Source organism: Triturus cristatus, chromosome 1_2, assembly GCF_964204655.1.
Source record: "Triturus cristatus chromosome 1_2, aTriCri1.1, whole genome shotgun sequence".
NCBI classification, from domain to species: Eukaryota; Metazoa; Chordata; class Amphibia; order Caudata; family Salamandridae; genus Triturus; species Triturus cristatus.
Window position 1 is genome coordinate 1,182,044,953 of NC_140580.1, and position 15,271 is coordinate 1,182,060,223.

Here is a 15,271-nt window from a genome sequence, read left to right on the forward strand (position 1 = left end):
CCTCCTTGACCCCCCCCCCCACCTCACCCCGCAATCCATCTTCCAATTTCATTTACTGTCGGCTTCCATGCACGTGTGCTGTCTTTGCCAGTTTCCCTTAATTCCTCCTTAGTGGGGGTCGCCAATCACGCCATTGCAAAATTGAGAAACAAGCCAATCCTTACTTCCAATCTCAGTCCTCGAGGGAGTCGCCTGCTCTCAGAATCCATCAGTGGAGCCGCGCAGCTAATTTGTGTATTCCAAAATGATTGTTCTGCTTCCTGTGGCTAGCGTCCAAAGCCACTGGCTCCTGCAGGTACTCCTTTTTTCTGCGAGTACTTGTGTCAGCAGTCCCTCTTCTTCTCCCACGCCCTCTGTAGTCTTCGTTCACCCGCTCCCACTCTCCATTATGTTTTCAACCCCTGCCCTCCTCCCGCTCACCTTTGTGTTTCCCCCACTCCCTTGCACACTTGCATTTTCAAATCGCCCCCACCCAATTCAATGTCAGAATCCCCGCTGACGAGGCGCCTTGAAACATCTGACGGATGTTGCACGAAGCTGAATAAAGCACCCACTCATCCAGCATCTGCCGTTGTTGGCTGAGTGCGCGTTTGCCCTTTTTGTACCATCAGTAGGAACCCTCACACATTCTTGTCATAAGCAGAAGTTGCAGACTCTTCTAATCAGCAGGCACCTAAGCAGCTTGTACCCAAACCTTAAACAAGAGATGCAGTGGCTTCAGAGCCACACCCCCATCTGTACAGCTTAATCCCACACCTTCCTTCCTCAGCTACAGAACCGTGCAAGGAGGATGTGGCTGAAGAGCCAGAGCTGCTGACTGTGGAACCAGCTTCTTGTCTCTGCATCAGCTCGACATCCTGCGATTCTGAGCAAATCATTTAATCTTTCGTGTTAGACCTGGCACCTTGGCGTGAGTCTCCCTTCCACTTTTTGTTGCTGTGCCTCATGTGTTTTGCTGGTGTTAGCTGCTCAGAGCACTGTGCCACTGCCAACCAGTGCCACAGTGCAAGTGCTCCCTATGTAAAATATATATGTCGGTTGGATTCCATGATTGGCTTATTTGGTTTACTGTCAGACCCCAGTAAAGTGCACCAGGAGCGCCCAGGGCTTGTAAATACAAATGCTGCTGGTGGGCTTTCAGCACTGGTTGTGCCACCCACAGAAGCGGCCTAGTAAAATCTGTCTAAGGTCTGCCATTGCAGAACCTGCGTGCAGTCTGGTACTGTCATGCTGACTGGGCAAGTGCACTCACTTGTCAGTCCCTAAACCTTCCCTTAACTTCATATTAGTCACCCCTATGGTAGGCCCAAGGGCAGGGTGCATTGTAAGCATAAGGTAGGACAAGCCCTGATGTGTGTGGCATGTCCTAATAGTGAATTACAGCCATTTTCGTTTTTCACTATTGTAAGGCTACCTGTTCTCCATAGGCCAGAATGGGCTGTTAGAATTGTTACATTCTATGATCCTAACGGACCCAGGGAACATGGTAGAAATTCGAGTTTAGTATGCCTGAACATCTTTTAGTAAAGTTTATTTTAATATTCTGTGTTTTCAAATACCACTTTTAGAAAGCTGCTGTTTGCTTGCCTAACCATTTCAGCCCGCCTCTGTTAGGATGTGTATCTGCTGTCTGGTTTCTGAGAGTGACAGGGCTGGGGAATTCCAGGAGACAGGCTGGGGCAGCCCGGTGGTGAATGGAGAGATTACATATAGATGGGTGGGAGGAGTACACCTGCACTCTGAATAGGGCTGTGCCTTTCCACCACAATGCTGGCTCCACCCCCTGGGGAGCGTCTGATGTCTCTGCCCTGCACACTGAAAGGAGAAGCCAGAGTCCGGTAAACAAAGTACTCCAGAACTGGGTTGAACTGGGTAAAGGACCCCTGGCCTGCAAGAACAAAAGAATTGCACTATAAGTATTGGGATCCTGCTTTGACAAGAAGAAACCTCTGCCCGACGAGGAGGAACTGGGAAAGCTGTAAGGAGGAGTACTGTCCCTGACCTCGGGGATTGGCCTGCAGTGGTTGCCTTGCTGCTGAAGGAGAAGAAGAAGAAAAGGCTCAGACTTTTTATTTGCAACTTGTACTACAGATCTCCAAGGGCTTGTGAGAGAGCTTGCCCCCTGAACGAAGTCCCAGGACCAGTGTACTTCACCGCCTTGAGAAACGCTGCTGAGAACCACCGTTCTCACCGTAGCGCCGAAGCCGAGAGATGTGTGCGTCTCGTAGATCGACGCGTACACTGGAAAGCCGGTGCCAAGCTGTCCGGCCTGAACAACGTGACGTTGTGGCCCCCCTACAAGCCGTAGCTCGCACCGTGAAGGAAGGACTTCGCGACGCACTTTGTTTTCCCCTCCTCGAACCGTACTACTCAAGCGTGCCCCCCTACCCCTGTTGTGGGCAGGCTGCGGCGCGTAGAGTGGCTGGGTACGTCGCTCACAATCGGAGCGTACTGCCTGCTTCGCACTGCACTTACGGAAAAGGCGCAGCTCTGAAGGTACGGCTCGTACGCCGCAACGAACAGCAAGAGCACCGTACCTACGCACTGTCCCCTCTAACAACGCGACTAACGCCCCCAACGAGCCGTAGCTCGCACCATAACAGGAGGACATCACAACGTACAACACGTTTGTTTTCACCGCATCGTCCGTGACGAACTCTCCAAGACAAGGTACTGTGTACGTTTCGCACCGCAGGGTGTACGCTTCGCACCGGAGCGTCTGCAGCGTTTGTGAGACCCGTTCTTAAGCATCTCTTATCCCCGTACGAAGAGGAACGAACTGCCAGAACTTTGAAATTACGCTTTAATCAAGAACTGCTTATTGCCAATAGTATTGTGGGACTTTTTATCGTTATTTGGTCTTGTGCCAAGTCTTTATATATAAAATACTTAATTTTGATAATCCCAGTGTGGAGTCCATTTGTGGTGTTGTCACTGAGTTACTGTATGTGGTCATAAATGCTTAACCTATAACGCTCTGAGATAAGCCTTGTCTGCTCGCGCCAAGGTACCTAGAGGGTGAACAGGGGTTGTTTTAGGAGTGTAACCCCTTACCCTGACTAGAGGAGAGGGTCCTTACTTGTCACAAGTACCTACCTGTGCCAACCAGAGATCCCCAATTCTAACATATCCCATCCCTATCAACAATGAAAGGTAACTGTAATGCAACTGGTGCTAAATAAAATGTGCCGTAATACCTTCGTGTTGAGTTTGCGCACTATATAAAACTTCAACAAAAAAAACATATTCCTCTGAAAAGCTATTTCTCCTTTTATTACAGAATTAGAAACTTTAAAAATAATTTAGGAAAGGCACGGGTTTTCCTCACGTGGTTCATCGCAGCTTACTGGACTTTTCTCCAGGTCTTACAGGAAAGGGGTACTTTCATTTTTCTACACTGCTCCAGGGCCCAGGATACTGCTGTATGCAAAGCTTAGCCAAAAGCTTACCAGAAGGGGATGTCGCATGTACGCCCATGACGGCAAGATACATGCCAGGATCTCGGGGTACCCACACAAAGTAAATGGACATACTATGATATACTGGGAATGTATTTACTTAATTGGTGTTTATCCCCAAGAACGCCCTTGTTTCACTGGGTGCTTCACTGCGTTGATAAGTGCGGTTGTGTGGTTACTGTTTCCTCACAGGAGATGGTTTGGTCTCAAATACTATATACCACAGAAGGTATCTCTTCCAAAACAGAATAGAGTGCTCTGTACAGGCATATGGATTCTAAAGGAACAGTTGCAGTATTAAGACCACGACCAGAAAGTATTGGAGCGCTTTTACAGGAGCACTTGTTACGTTACACAAGGCCACATTACTTCTTGCTTGTAGGCCAATTACTGCAACGTTTTCTGAGGCATTTCACTCAATCAACATTCACCACCTCGCGCATATGCTCCAGCAACTAAGACATTCTAAAGTACTAATGTTAATGTGCGTTCCATATCATATACAACAAGGACTCTTGCAAGCTACCAATGAAACCAAAAGCATTTCAGGATTAATAGATCACATTCACTATAACTAATCATTCATTCATTTACCTGCCATGTGTAAATTAAAGATCTAGGCTCCCTTTCAGAATGGCTTAATCTCTCCAAACCATTAGCTTGTACATTCCTAGGGATTCCGAGGCCCTCGATGCACATCAAGGAACTGTGCTCCCCTCGGGCCACAGGCTCACACATTTCATCCATTGTGATCCTACTGTCCTGCTGTTCCTATTCAGCACCCAATATAAAAGGCACTATGATGCGGCCAGCAATGACCGCTTTATGGAGGTTTTTTCCTACTTTAAGCTATGTTGAAAATGTTAAAAAAAAAAAAAAACTGACAGAGAACAGATGGCGCTTAAGCGAAACCTGGTGGCTTTGGCAATGCTTGTTTTTCTTTCAGCCATGCTGCACAGCAGCCGTTCTGCTGTACAACATGGACGTCGACAAAGCCTATAGCACTCACATAAGCGAGACCTATTGGCTTTGCCAATAGGTCTCGCCTTTGGAACCTTATAAGTGTTTAGTTATCCAGCACAATATCCTTGGTGCAACAACATCAACTGTTGCATGGCTAAACACTTGTAAGGTCCCAAAGGCAAGACCTATTGGCTATGCCAATGCTTGTTTTGCTTTCTGTCTTCTGTCGAAGATCTCTGAACTGGCTACCCAATGTGCCGATCACTCACGGGTACTTGATGATCTGGCCTACTGCCACTCGTTCACTAAGCCCGAGAAGAGAACGCACAGTTCCACCCATCAGCCGTCTTTGCCTGCAGTCTGGTGCTTGATAAAGGACCTCTAGGCGATGGAGTGCATCCAAATTGTAAGCACACGAAAAAGCCCAAAGCAGACAGTGACAGGGATTTTTGTCCCTGGAAACAGGCGATTCACTACATAGAGCCTTCAGAACACTTTAGAAGGAAGGATCCTTCATCTAAGGTTTTTGTTTTTGCGTTTTGCTTTGTAGCCCTCTCCTTGTGGCAGTCTGTTACAGAGAAACAGGAACCCAAAGAATTGATTTTGAGTGTAATCCTCCTCACCCCATGTTTTACTGTCTTATTAATATTATTCTCCCCCAGTTAGTATCTCCCCCACGGGATAGAAAAAAAGGGGGGGGGGGGAATTTATCACAATAAATACACAAAGTAGCAGGAATGTCCCTTTTAAGCCAGATTCATTTGCTATTCTCAAACCTTTAAAGGCGCTGGAACGGAGTGTGGTCCTGGGAGGGGGAGGAGTCAGTCTCGAACATGGCTGCTTCAATTCAAAACCAAAACGACCGAGAAATTACAATAGTGGTGAATATATGTAGCTCACATCCCACACAGATGTACAAAAAAAGGCTTGCTACCATGCACACCCCAGTAGAAAACACTATTTAAAAATGTTAGTGATTCCAAGTGATCTACAGCAGTGCAAAGAAAGAAAATGGCTTCAAGGTGTTGGACCTTTGAGAGGTCTGGCTCCGTGTAGACCGTAGGAGCGGTACCAATGTGAAGGGAGTGAACAGAAAAATATTAGAGTGAAATAATTTGAACTTCTCTTACATCAGGGAAGAAGAGTAAATGCAGCTTCAAGTTCTGGAGAAGGAAAGCTGCTTTCTGTGCTTCTTTGTGTGCTGTTTGTAAGGTGTTAATTGGTGGTCTCTCTCTCTCTCTCCCTCTCTAGAGTATGAATCCATCAACTCCATGCTGGATCAGATTAACTCTTGCTTGGACCATCTGGAGGAGAGGAATGACCATCTGCATGAGCAGCTGAAGGAGCTGCTAGAGCTCAACCGAGAGGCCCGGCGGGAATTTCAGGAGCAGAGCGTCAGCCAAGCAGTCCTCTCACAGGGCGATGAACAGGATTGAGGCGCCCTCTTCTTCGATGCGACTTCCTTGGAAGAAACAACACGTTGACATGTGCTCATGGGTACTAGCGGATCTACCTGAAGCTGGGCTCTTGTGCAATAGACCTCTATGGGAACCGTTTGGCATGGTACTGTGCTGTGGTCTTCCACCCGTTATCTAGTCTGTGGTGGCCCAATGGAAACAACGCTGCTGGCTAGTCGTAGGAGGCTCCTATAGGGTGCGCAGGCTAGCAGGACCAAAGTGGAATGTTCTGGTAGCCTTGGAGGATCTATAGCAAAGGGCATCAAACATGGAGCACTTGGGCTTTTCTGAATCTATATAGATATTCTAATAAATAAAAAGTCTTTATTACTGTCAGTGTGGTATTGCCCCCTCAATTGTTCAAGGGCCTATCCTGAGAGAGCTGTCCTTCAAGTGTTCCTTGCCTTTGAAATTGCTGGATGGTGGTCTCGGATAGCAGCCCCACTCCCACCCGGCGCTCATTCAAGCTGAAGGCAGTTCGGCAGTTCAAACAACAAGACTACGAACAATGCTTTCAGTGGCTTTCCTCATTGGTTTGCTCGGAGCAATTGTGACTTTCCTAGTCTGGAATCGTAGGTCATGGGATCCCACAAAGTCCTTGGGTCGTCTTTTGCGGCACTGGTTTGCCCTCCGAGTAATTGCCTGGCATGGTGCCAGGCAGCGCCGGCATCTGGAAGTTGACTCCCAAGACATCCATTGTGTCCAGGAGAAGATCCTGCTTCAAAGGCTCCAGATGAACCAGGACACTGAGTACGGCCTATTGCACCAGTTCAGTGATATTAAAGATTCTCAATCATTCCGGAGACGCCTCCCTTTGACTCGGTATGAACACTACAAAGAGTACATCCTAAAAGTCTCTCAAGGGCAGGAGAATATATTGCTGCCTGGCAAGCCTGCCACACTGACGATGAATTTAGGGACCTCTGGCACCTCGGTTATGTTGCTGGGCACCATGTCTTCTGCCAAGGACTTCTTCCTTCAGGGCACTTCAGTGTTTTGGAATGCCATCTTCACTTCCTGTCCAAGACTCTATGGCACGCAGAAGATAGTGAATTTCTGCTACACCCCTGCCAGAGACAAGACTGAAGCAGCCCTTCCCACTGAGCCTGCCCCTACCTTCCCATCTGCTACATATACCAGACACCTATATTCAACTCCAGATGTTGGCTACGAAATTACATCCATACAAGAAGCACTGTATGTGCACCTGCTTTTTGCCCTCAGGGACAGTGACCTCGGGGCACTGGAGGCTAGCAGTGCCTGGATCATCTGTGAGGCCTTTACATTGTTGCAAGATCAGTGGAAGATGATAGCAGAGGATATCTGCATAGGACACATAAATGCTGAGCTGACGTTACCGGACAGCATAAGGCAGAAGCTGGAGTCGCTCCTGAAGCCGGATGCTCAGCGTGCTTGGGAGCTGAGGATTGAGTTTGAAAAAGGATTCCAGGGGATTGCAAAAAGGGTGTGGCCCCACCTTCATATGGTCATAGCAGTGGATTTGGGTGCCAATGACCTGTATGGCAGTATTCTGAAGGAAATGTACTGCCATGGAACTCAAGTCTACTCTCCCCTGTATGGGACACCTGAAGGTTTGATTGGGGTCAATCTTTGGCCAGAGAAGTCGGAGCGTCAGTACGTGCTGTGCCCTCGCTCAATGTTTTGTGAGTTCATTCCCTTAGGACACTGTGAAGAGGCGCAAACACACACTCTTGCAATGCACGAAGTGAAGGAGAATGAGCTTTACGAACTGGTGGTGACAAACCATGCTGGTCTGTACAGGTACCGTATTGGAGATGTTGTGAGAGTGGCCGGATTCCACAATCAGTGTCCTGTGGTCGAGTTCATGTTCAGACAGAGCCAGACGCTTAACATACGTGGTGAAGGGATCACTGAAGACGGCTTTTATCGCTCACTGCAACGTGCGGTCAAGCTGTGGCCGGGTGCCGGACTGGTCGATTACTGCACCATAGACAACAGAATTCTTGGTCCTTTTTCTGGAGGTTCGGACCCCCACTATGACGTATTTGTGGAACTGAAAGGAGTCAGGAATTTGTCAGAAGACCAGCGCTACAAGCTGGATCAGTGTCTCCAGGAAGACAGCCCTGTCTACAGGGCACTACGGATCAAAGGGAGCATTGGGCACACGCGTGTCCATCTCGTCCAAGCGGGGGCTTTCACACGCTTCCGCCACTTGATCTTTTCTGGGTCTGGGATCACCTACGACCAACTTCAGATGCCACGAGTCTTGAAAAGGAAGGAGCTAGCCGACTTTATGCAGCGTCGGATCATCTCCTGAAGGAGCCACCATTTCCTAAACCTTCCAGACACTTGCTAGTTGTCAGTGTATCTGGTGTCCCATGCGTTGGCTGACAACAGACAACGTCCCTCTGGGCACGCCGTGTGTGCTTCGCTGAAAGCGAATGAAACGTTTGTATTGAAGTGTTGAAACAAAACAGAAGATGATGCTTGGTTCCAAACTTTAATTTCAACTCAAAGGTTAATCCGTATAATCATATACTGGAAATCATTTCACATAATTACATCGCTGTGTCACACTTCATCTCAAGTGATAGACTTGATCCCAATGCATTTCGGGCCACCTGGCCCTTCGTCAGGGGAATCTATATAACAAAGAAATATATGTATATCACCAAATGGTGCATTGAGGGGTTTGCCATTTAACAAAAGACTGAAGGACATTGCCTAAAAAAGCGGGATTACGCTAAAAAAATCAGTGTAACGATGCTAACAGAAAGAACATCACCATGAATTAGTTTGCATGGAAACATTATGAGTGTATCTGGTGTGCCAGAAAAGGTACACCTCAAAGGGAACAGATTGGGGAGGCTGATGGAAGGATGCAGTTAGTGGTTGGGATTAGCATCAGAATGAAAGTTGCAAACTGTGTTTCTTACGTGATTGTAAATGTTGCTCCCTACACCCAGCCATTAGTCAGTGTTACGAACAGGCAGTAAGAGACCTCCATGACAAGTCATTCACGAAGCATTGATGTATTCTTCCTGCCAAGCCTCAACACTCAGTCATTTGAGTCAGGTTCTCTTTCATAAAACACATATGATATATGGGCTTGTTCTCCCACCTACTTACCCTAGCATGCCATTAGCAGGTAGAGAAATGAACTATGAGAGACTTCAGCTAAGAGACCACCTTGAGGGGTACCCATGAGGAATAGATGTAATCTCTTTGTGTTTCCTCTGCCAAGCTGTTAACCTACAGGGAATAAGCCTGAGGGTCTCCTTGAGGGGTCGCACTTGAAGGCTAGACTTGTACTCCCTTTCTTCCCCTTTCCAAGCCATCAAAACAGACTTGAGCGAGTAGGTCTTGTTGAGAGTTCACTCATGAAAGACAGACCCGTTTTCTACTTGATACAGCTGTCATGCTATCAACCCGCAGTGTCGTGAGGTAGGTTTTCTTAAGCCACCAGTGTAGGTGGTTAGAATGTTTTTCCTCTGTCAATCCATCGGCAGTCAAGCTTTTGTGATATAAGGGGTCTTTATGAGGGAGTTCACATTTTGGGGACCTGTTGCTTCGTGTCCCAGTCAATCCACCCCTCACCATGATGTGGAAGCCTTCCTCTGGGTGTCCAGTGAAATGAGCGATGAGGACCAGTGTTTCTTCGCTTGCCTCTGATCTTGTCATCCATACTGTTGCTCTTTGTTGTCCGTTAAGCTCAGTGTTGCACATATTGTGAGATCCTCACTCTGGCTTTAAGGAGATCTCCACAGGGCTGGAATCTTTTTCCAGGGGCTCCTGTGATAGCTTAGGAGGCTATTGCACCTGCTAGTGAGATGTGTGGCTAGTAGTTTGCATCTAGCCATGCACATTCTGCTCTTTAATGAGAACCATTCATTTTGATAATAGTCACATTGTCTACTTTCAGGGCTCTCGTTTGTTCCGAGCGGAGGCTCATTTTAGGCTGAAAAAGGATTGATATGAAATGAACAGTTCGCCTCTCGATTTTGTGCATACCCAGGAAGTGCTCTATGGACGTTGAAAAATGTTAAATTAGATTATATATTCATATATTATCAACTAAAGAGAATCGAACTAAGAACCGGAGGGGGTTGTTTTTTTAAATAAATGCCAAGGTTATTATTTATGTATCTAAATTATGCTGAGTATTTAAGAATATCACTCGAGTCCCCTATGTATCTAAGGCTAGACATGAAAGGAACCAGTTTCGTTCTTTCCCCTTGATTTACATGCAGCAAGAAGCATGTTCTAAGTTCCTCAGCCTACTTCTAACCAATCGCACATTTAAAAAATATTGAGGCGTTCACACGCCCCTCTTCCTTTCCGCTCCGTGCTTGTGTTCGATCATCAGCGCAGCAACATTGTGAAAGGCTCGAATGCGGCAGTGTTTCTCTTTCTCTGTTCAATGCTTTAGCATCGCCATCTTTACCAGGCCTAAGGAATCTTAACAAGATGTGAGGTCAGGGGCCTCCTCTGTCACAGAGCCGCTGCATCTGCCGCATCTGATGATGGCTGCTGCCACCGAATGCGGCAGTTTTTCTCTTTCTCTGTTCAATGCTTTAGCATCGCCATCTTTACCAGGCCTAAGGAATCTTAACAAGATGTGAGGTCAGGGGCCTCCTCTGTCACAGAGCCGCCGCATCTGATGATGGCTGCTGCCACCGAATGCGGCAATGGTGGTGAAAAGCAGTTCACGATTTGCACACAGATGTTCGCATTCATTCACCCCCCCTGGTGGTTTTAGACATCTGTCGACCTTTGTTGCTGTGGCACATTAAACCCTTGATGTTTATTACAAAACTTTACAACACCAAAAAAAGAATCGCTGGATGGCTTCTTCTGACATGATCTAGCGGCAGTATGATCCCTTCTACTACTCTTGCCCCACTAATGGATATTTGAAGCCGCTGCTGACCTCTTCAACCTATAACCTGCAATGCAATTTTATTTCACTTGGTATCACTTATCGCACAAGAGGCAGATTTGTCAACTGTGTGTACCTTCTAACCCTGCGATCACTGTTCATCCCATTAGGGGTCAATGGTGAGAATGCTGCTTGGAGACACCTACTCACAGGACAGCTCTAGATCCTGGCCTGGTTTTGAGGAACAGAAAATACGACGATTGACTATCTTGTCTCCTACATGGATTGTTCTTGGTACAGCATTTGCTTTAATTCAATGTGACAGAAATAAGCCACAATAAAAACACACTGAAGAATCTCAAACCAATTTTATTACTAATTTTAAATGAACCACATGCCAGTACAACCTACTAGGTCATTGTTGCCCGAAGAAAATATGTTTTATTTAGCATATTTAAGCAAAGGCCGTCTGGGTATTTTTTTTATCTGTCTTTGCGCCTGCACGAGCGTCTGCGGACAGACGTTGAGAGGTCTTCTCTTGTAGCCGATGCTTTGCCTTCCTCCAAGGTAGCGTCCCCGGTCTCGTGGGCTTCTACACCTTCCTCCCTGCCTTCTTCCTCATGATCACGCTCAGCCTTGCTGTCTCCTGCAGTTGCTCTGAGGGCACTGCAGTCTCCAGGGGGCCAGGGCTCCACCTCACCTGGAGCCTGGCTGCCATGCTCCATGCTCTGGTCACCCTCCAGAGCAGATCCAGGATCCTGAGAGCACATGTTTGCCTCGTGCTGCACTCGACTTTTTTCTGTTCTCAATTTCTGTGGGACAAAAGAAAGAACACATCAGGGGGGTGTCAGGTCTAGTGCTTAGCTCAGTAGCAGGGGAATTGGTAGACGGGTGCAACATCTAATCGTATACAGCTTTTTGCGCCTGCAGCAGCAGCAGAGTAATAACCCCCTTGTGCACCTCTGTGGAAGGTGTGCAGAAGTTCACAAGGCTGAGATCATGCTCTTGCTAATTCCAGTACAATGAGTGCTGCAGTGTATGCACAGCACAAGCACATTCCAGTGGGCTCTGCAGCCTTGTGCAGAACTGCACACCTCTGAGCCAGAGGAGGAGGGCCAGCCTGGCCCGTAGGATGGGAAACCGGGCATCTTGTAGAAGAGACAAAGCCCGAATGGGGTTGCAATTCTTCTTCTGACTGTGCCGCGCCAGCTAGCTTCCTCAGCAGACCGGGCAGGAATTGGCTCAAGTGCCCAAAGCAAGCGCAGGTTCAGGGAGAAAGCTCCCTGGTTCAAGGCACTGCTCTGCGCCTGGCTCAACGCTGACATACCTCCTGCTGCGGACATCTGGACCTTGTACACAGCTCTCTTTGCAACTAAGCCTCACATTCTAAGCTGGTGGGCCTGAGGGTACATGGTCAGTATCACCACTCCAGCATGCATTCATGCAGTCCAGGGGTCTAGTGAATTCAGCACCTCACACAGGGAGCAGTGACCTTTCATTCCACCATGGAGCCTTCTGATCACTAACAAGGAAAGGCTGCTGACTTGTAATTCTAGTTTTGCATCATGGAAATCTTTCCTGATTTTGTTTTTTTCAACAGTGAATAGTTCTGTATTTCTGCGGGACGCCAGAACATTTGGTAAAAAAGCACTAAATAAAAAATAAAAAAAAGCATACACCCATCGAAGAGAATTGGATTATTTTGATATAGATGGAACAGTAAACAGATTTTTTTTAAATCAAAGAAAATGCGCAGTTGGTGGCACAAGCTAGAAATACTGTGAGCAGTGGTCCAGCTTTAGAAGATCTTAACCTATGGCTGTGTACTCCAGGTATTCCAAAGAGGTGGGAAGAGTGTTCATGTGAGAGAACAAGGATCACAAGAAAGTGTTTCCGTCTCCATCTTGAAATATTAAGCGATATTCATGAAAACCCAACAGAATCCCAATCTTCCCACCATTCGGTAAGCAGCAAAGGTGAATGAAAAGGGGGAGTGGACGGCTGTTGGATAACAACAATTCTCTAAACATGGTCTGCAGAGATGTGTGGGGAGTCTGGGTCTAGACTGCGGTGCACCGCAGAGCTCAGCGGCTGATGCTTCTGAGAAGAGCTGTGAATACTGAATTTCCACTGGATGAAGGGGTTCTGGTAATCTTTACAGGGGTTGGTTTGATGTTTGGTAGTAGAGCTTGGGAGACACAGTCCCCATAAAAACTGCATTGTATAGTTGATGAACTACGCTTTCGACTAACTTATTTATGTTTTGTTTCAACTAGCTGGTCCCGGAGAGCCCTTTTCAGATACAAAGACGGGGCAAGCGGCTTTTTGTGTCTCAGAGAGGGGAGCTTTAGAATAATGTAGTAGCAAATTTCCATGGTAATCGGATGACTTTGGCCAGGAAAGTCAATGGGTTCTTATTTATTGAATGTGTTTGTGGACTGCTGAAACATGCTGCTTTCCAGCCAGGTCAGAGCCCTGGGAGTGGATTTGACTTGCAAATCCGTTTAGTCCAAGACCTCCAGGTGAGTGGAAATGTTCAAGCAGTCTCCCTCGAAGCACTAACACGGGTGACAGATCTTGGAGCAGTCGTATTAGAGAGAATGCCCAGTCAACGTAAAGAGTTGGTTCCCCTCAGTCAATGGTATTTTAAGGGCACGTCTAAAGGGATGGGTCGTTCCTGGAAGGCTTTTATTTAAGGGTAGCTAAGTTTGTTTCCGTGACTGGTGCCCTGGACTTTGAGGCCTCTTCCTCAGTGTTTGATTTATCTAGGCTCGCTTTAGCAGAGATGAGCAGCGTTCTTGGATCTTAGACTTCTAGTAAATTTATATTGTGAAGCTAGATTTCACAAGTAGAACGGATTTGTTCTACAGAATTCAAGCAGGATCTTTGCAGTACAGGGAGTCAATTGAAACACCACGCAGAAGGCTCATTCAAGCACATATTAGGATCTCACTAACTTTGTGTGCAGATGTGATGGCTACTAGAGAAGGGGCAGTACACTTGGTGTGTGCAATGTCTCAGATGGGGCAACCTTTTGTTTGGTAAATACAGTTTTGCAGAAACATACAACCTCCCTGCCCTCAGTGACGAGAACGTTTTTCTAATTCCCTCCATGAAATCCTTGATCCCTGGGATAGTGAAAAAGACGTCTGGGAAGAGCTTTTCATGCACTATTCTGCAACTGTAAACTGGGCGTTGGTAAATATAGGAAGTACAGTAACGCCGTTCCCCTTGTAGATAATGGGGCTGGTGGACATCTCTAAACCCCAAATGCAAACTATCTTCTGAAATGTGACTGATGATCTGTGGAAGGTGTTTGCCTTATTTTAAGACGTTCAAACATGGCGGGGCAGTTTTAAATGACTATATTCTACAAATATGTGAAGAAGGCCACCAGCGTCTATGATGAACTAGTGGTGTAAGATTCTGCCTCGCACCCTGGCTAGCAGGCTCAGTTTTACAATCACTGGATAAGCTGTTTTGATGATTAAAGAGGTCTGGGAACCATGACTGTCAAGTCTACTATGGGTAAAAGAAGCTCATTCCTTTTTTTTAACGTTATTAGAAATAAAATACAATCTGCATATACATTTTTTGCAATCGGGATGACAGTTGCACACAGTCTATCTGTAAACAGTTTCCACAAAGATGACATATCTTCAATGACCACAGTAGTATTATATCTCATCGTCCGAACCAAGATGCAATGTCGGAGGTGTACAGATGTCCCCCCTGTAGGCATTCCATTTGCCCCATACTCTTCCCCATTTCTTTGGACATCCTCTGTGAATGAAGGTAGCCTTCTCGGCCGCCATGATCATGTCCATATACCTACACCACTCTAGTAGAGTTGGAAGGTGTGCCAACCCCCATTTCTGCGCTAGATTTCGTTTGGCTATCATCATTCCCGTCATTGCCCACTGACGTTCAGTGTGGTTAAGGTCTGTTGGCTCCCACACGTTTAGAAGACAGCATTTAGCATTGAGCGGGACTTGCTTCTCCCTGAACTCTGTAAGTGTCCATCACTGCTGCCCAGTAAGGTGTAAGCAGTGTGCATTCCCACAAAGTGTGATAGAATGTACCTTTTTCACCACATAGGCGTAGACAGTGCGGGTCAGGGGTTCTCCGTCTTATGCAGTGTCACCCATGTGTAATAGGTCCTGTGTAGTATTTTCAGCTATACCAGCCGTAGTCTAGAGGAGAGTGCCACCTCTAGGTGACGCAGTCGGATCCCGCCTGTCAGTGTCATCCATATCCCCGATCTCCATCTGCCAAATCATCCTAAGCCGGACAAGGGGGTCCGTCTGATTATTAATAATTTTCTTGTAGGTGAGTGAAGTTGCTTTTTTGTCTAAATAGTCAGTTAATAGTCGGTCCTCTAAGGTGGATGATTCAGGGAGTGTTTCCGCTGTTGGAAGGGCTGCATCTATCGCATGTTTAATCTGTATATACCGAAACTTTTCCCCAGGAGCCATTTTATATTGCTCCTGCAGGTGGGCAAAGCTTACAACCTTACAAAGAAGCTCATTCTT

General features: G+C 46.9%; 3 protein-coding genes across 6 annotated transcripts in view; 2 read left to right on the forward strand and 1 right to left on the reverse strand.

Moving 5' to 3' along the window:
- Window positions 1-5,989, forward strand: part of BBLN (bublin coiled coil protein) — a 59,643-nt gene extending 53,654 nt beyond the window's left edge. The window contains exon 2 of the mRNA XM_085614091.1: window positions 5,673-5,989. Within this exon, the coding sequence (XP_085470217.1) occupies window positions 5,673-5,857 (185 nt within the window). The 3' untranslated portion in view covers window positions 5,858-5,989. The remainder of the gene's footprint in view (window positions 1-5,672) is intronic.
- Window positions 5,990-6,152: 163 nt separating this feature from the next.
- GHDC (GH3 domain containing) lies at window positions 6,153-12,423 on the forward strand. The gene has a single exon (XM_085614085.1). It carries the CDS (start codon window positions 6,387-6,389, stop codon window positions 8,175-8,177), a length of 1,791 nt encoding a protein of 596 aa, XP_085470211.1. The 5' UTR covers window positions 6,153-6,386; the 3' UTR covers window positions 8,178-12,423.
- Window positions 11,093-15,271, reverse strand: part of CIZ1 (CDKN1A interacting zinc finger protein 1) — a 1,193,645-nt gene continuing 1,189,466 nt past the window's right edge. For all 4 annotated transcript variants that reach the window (XM_085614087.1, XM_085614089.1, XM_085614086.1 and 1 more), the window contains one exon: window positions 11,093-11,551. In XM_085614087.1, the coding sequence (XP_085470213.1) occupies window positions 11,222-11,551 (330 nt within the window). In that variant the 3' untranslated portion in view covers window positions 11,093-11,221. The remainder of the gene's footprint in view (window positions 11,552-15,271) is intronic.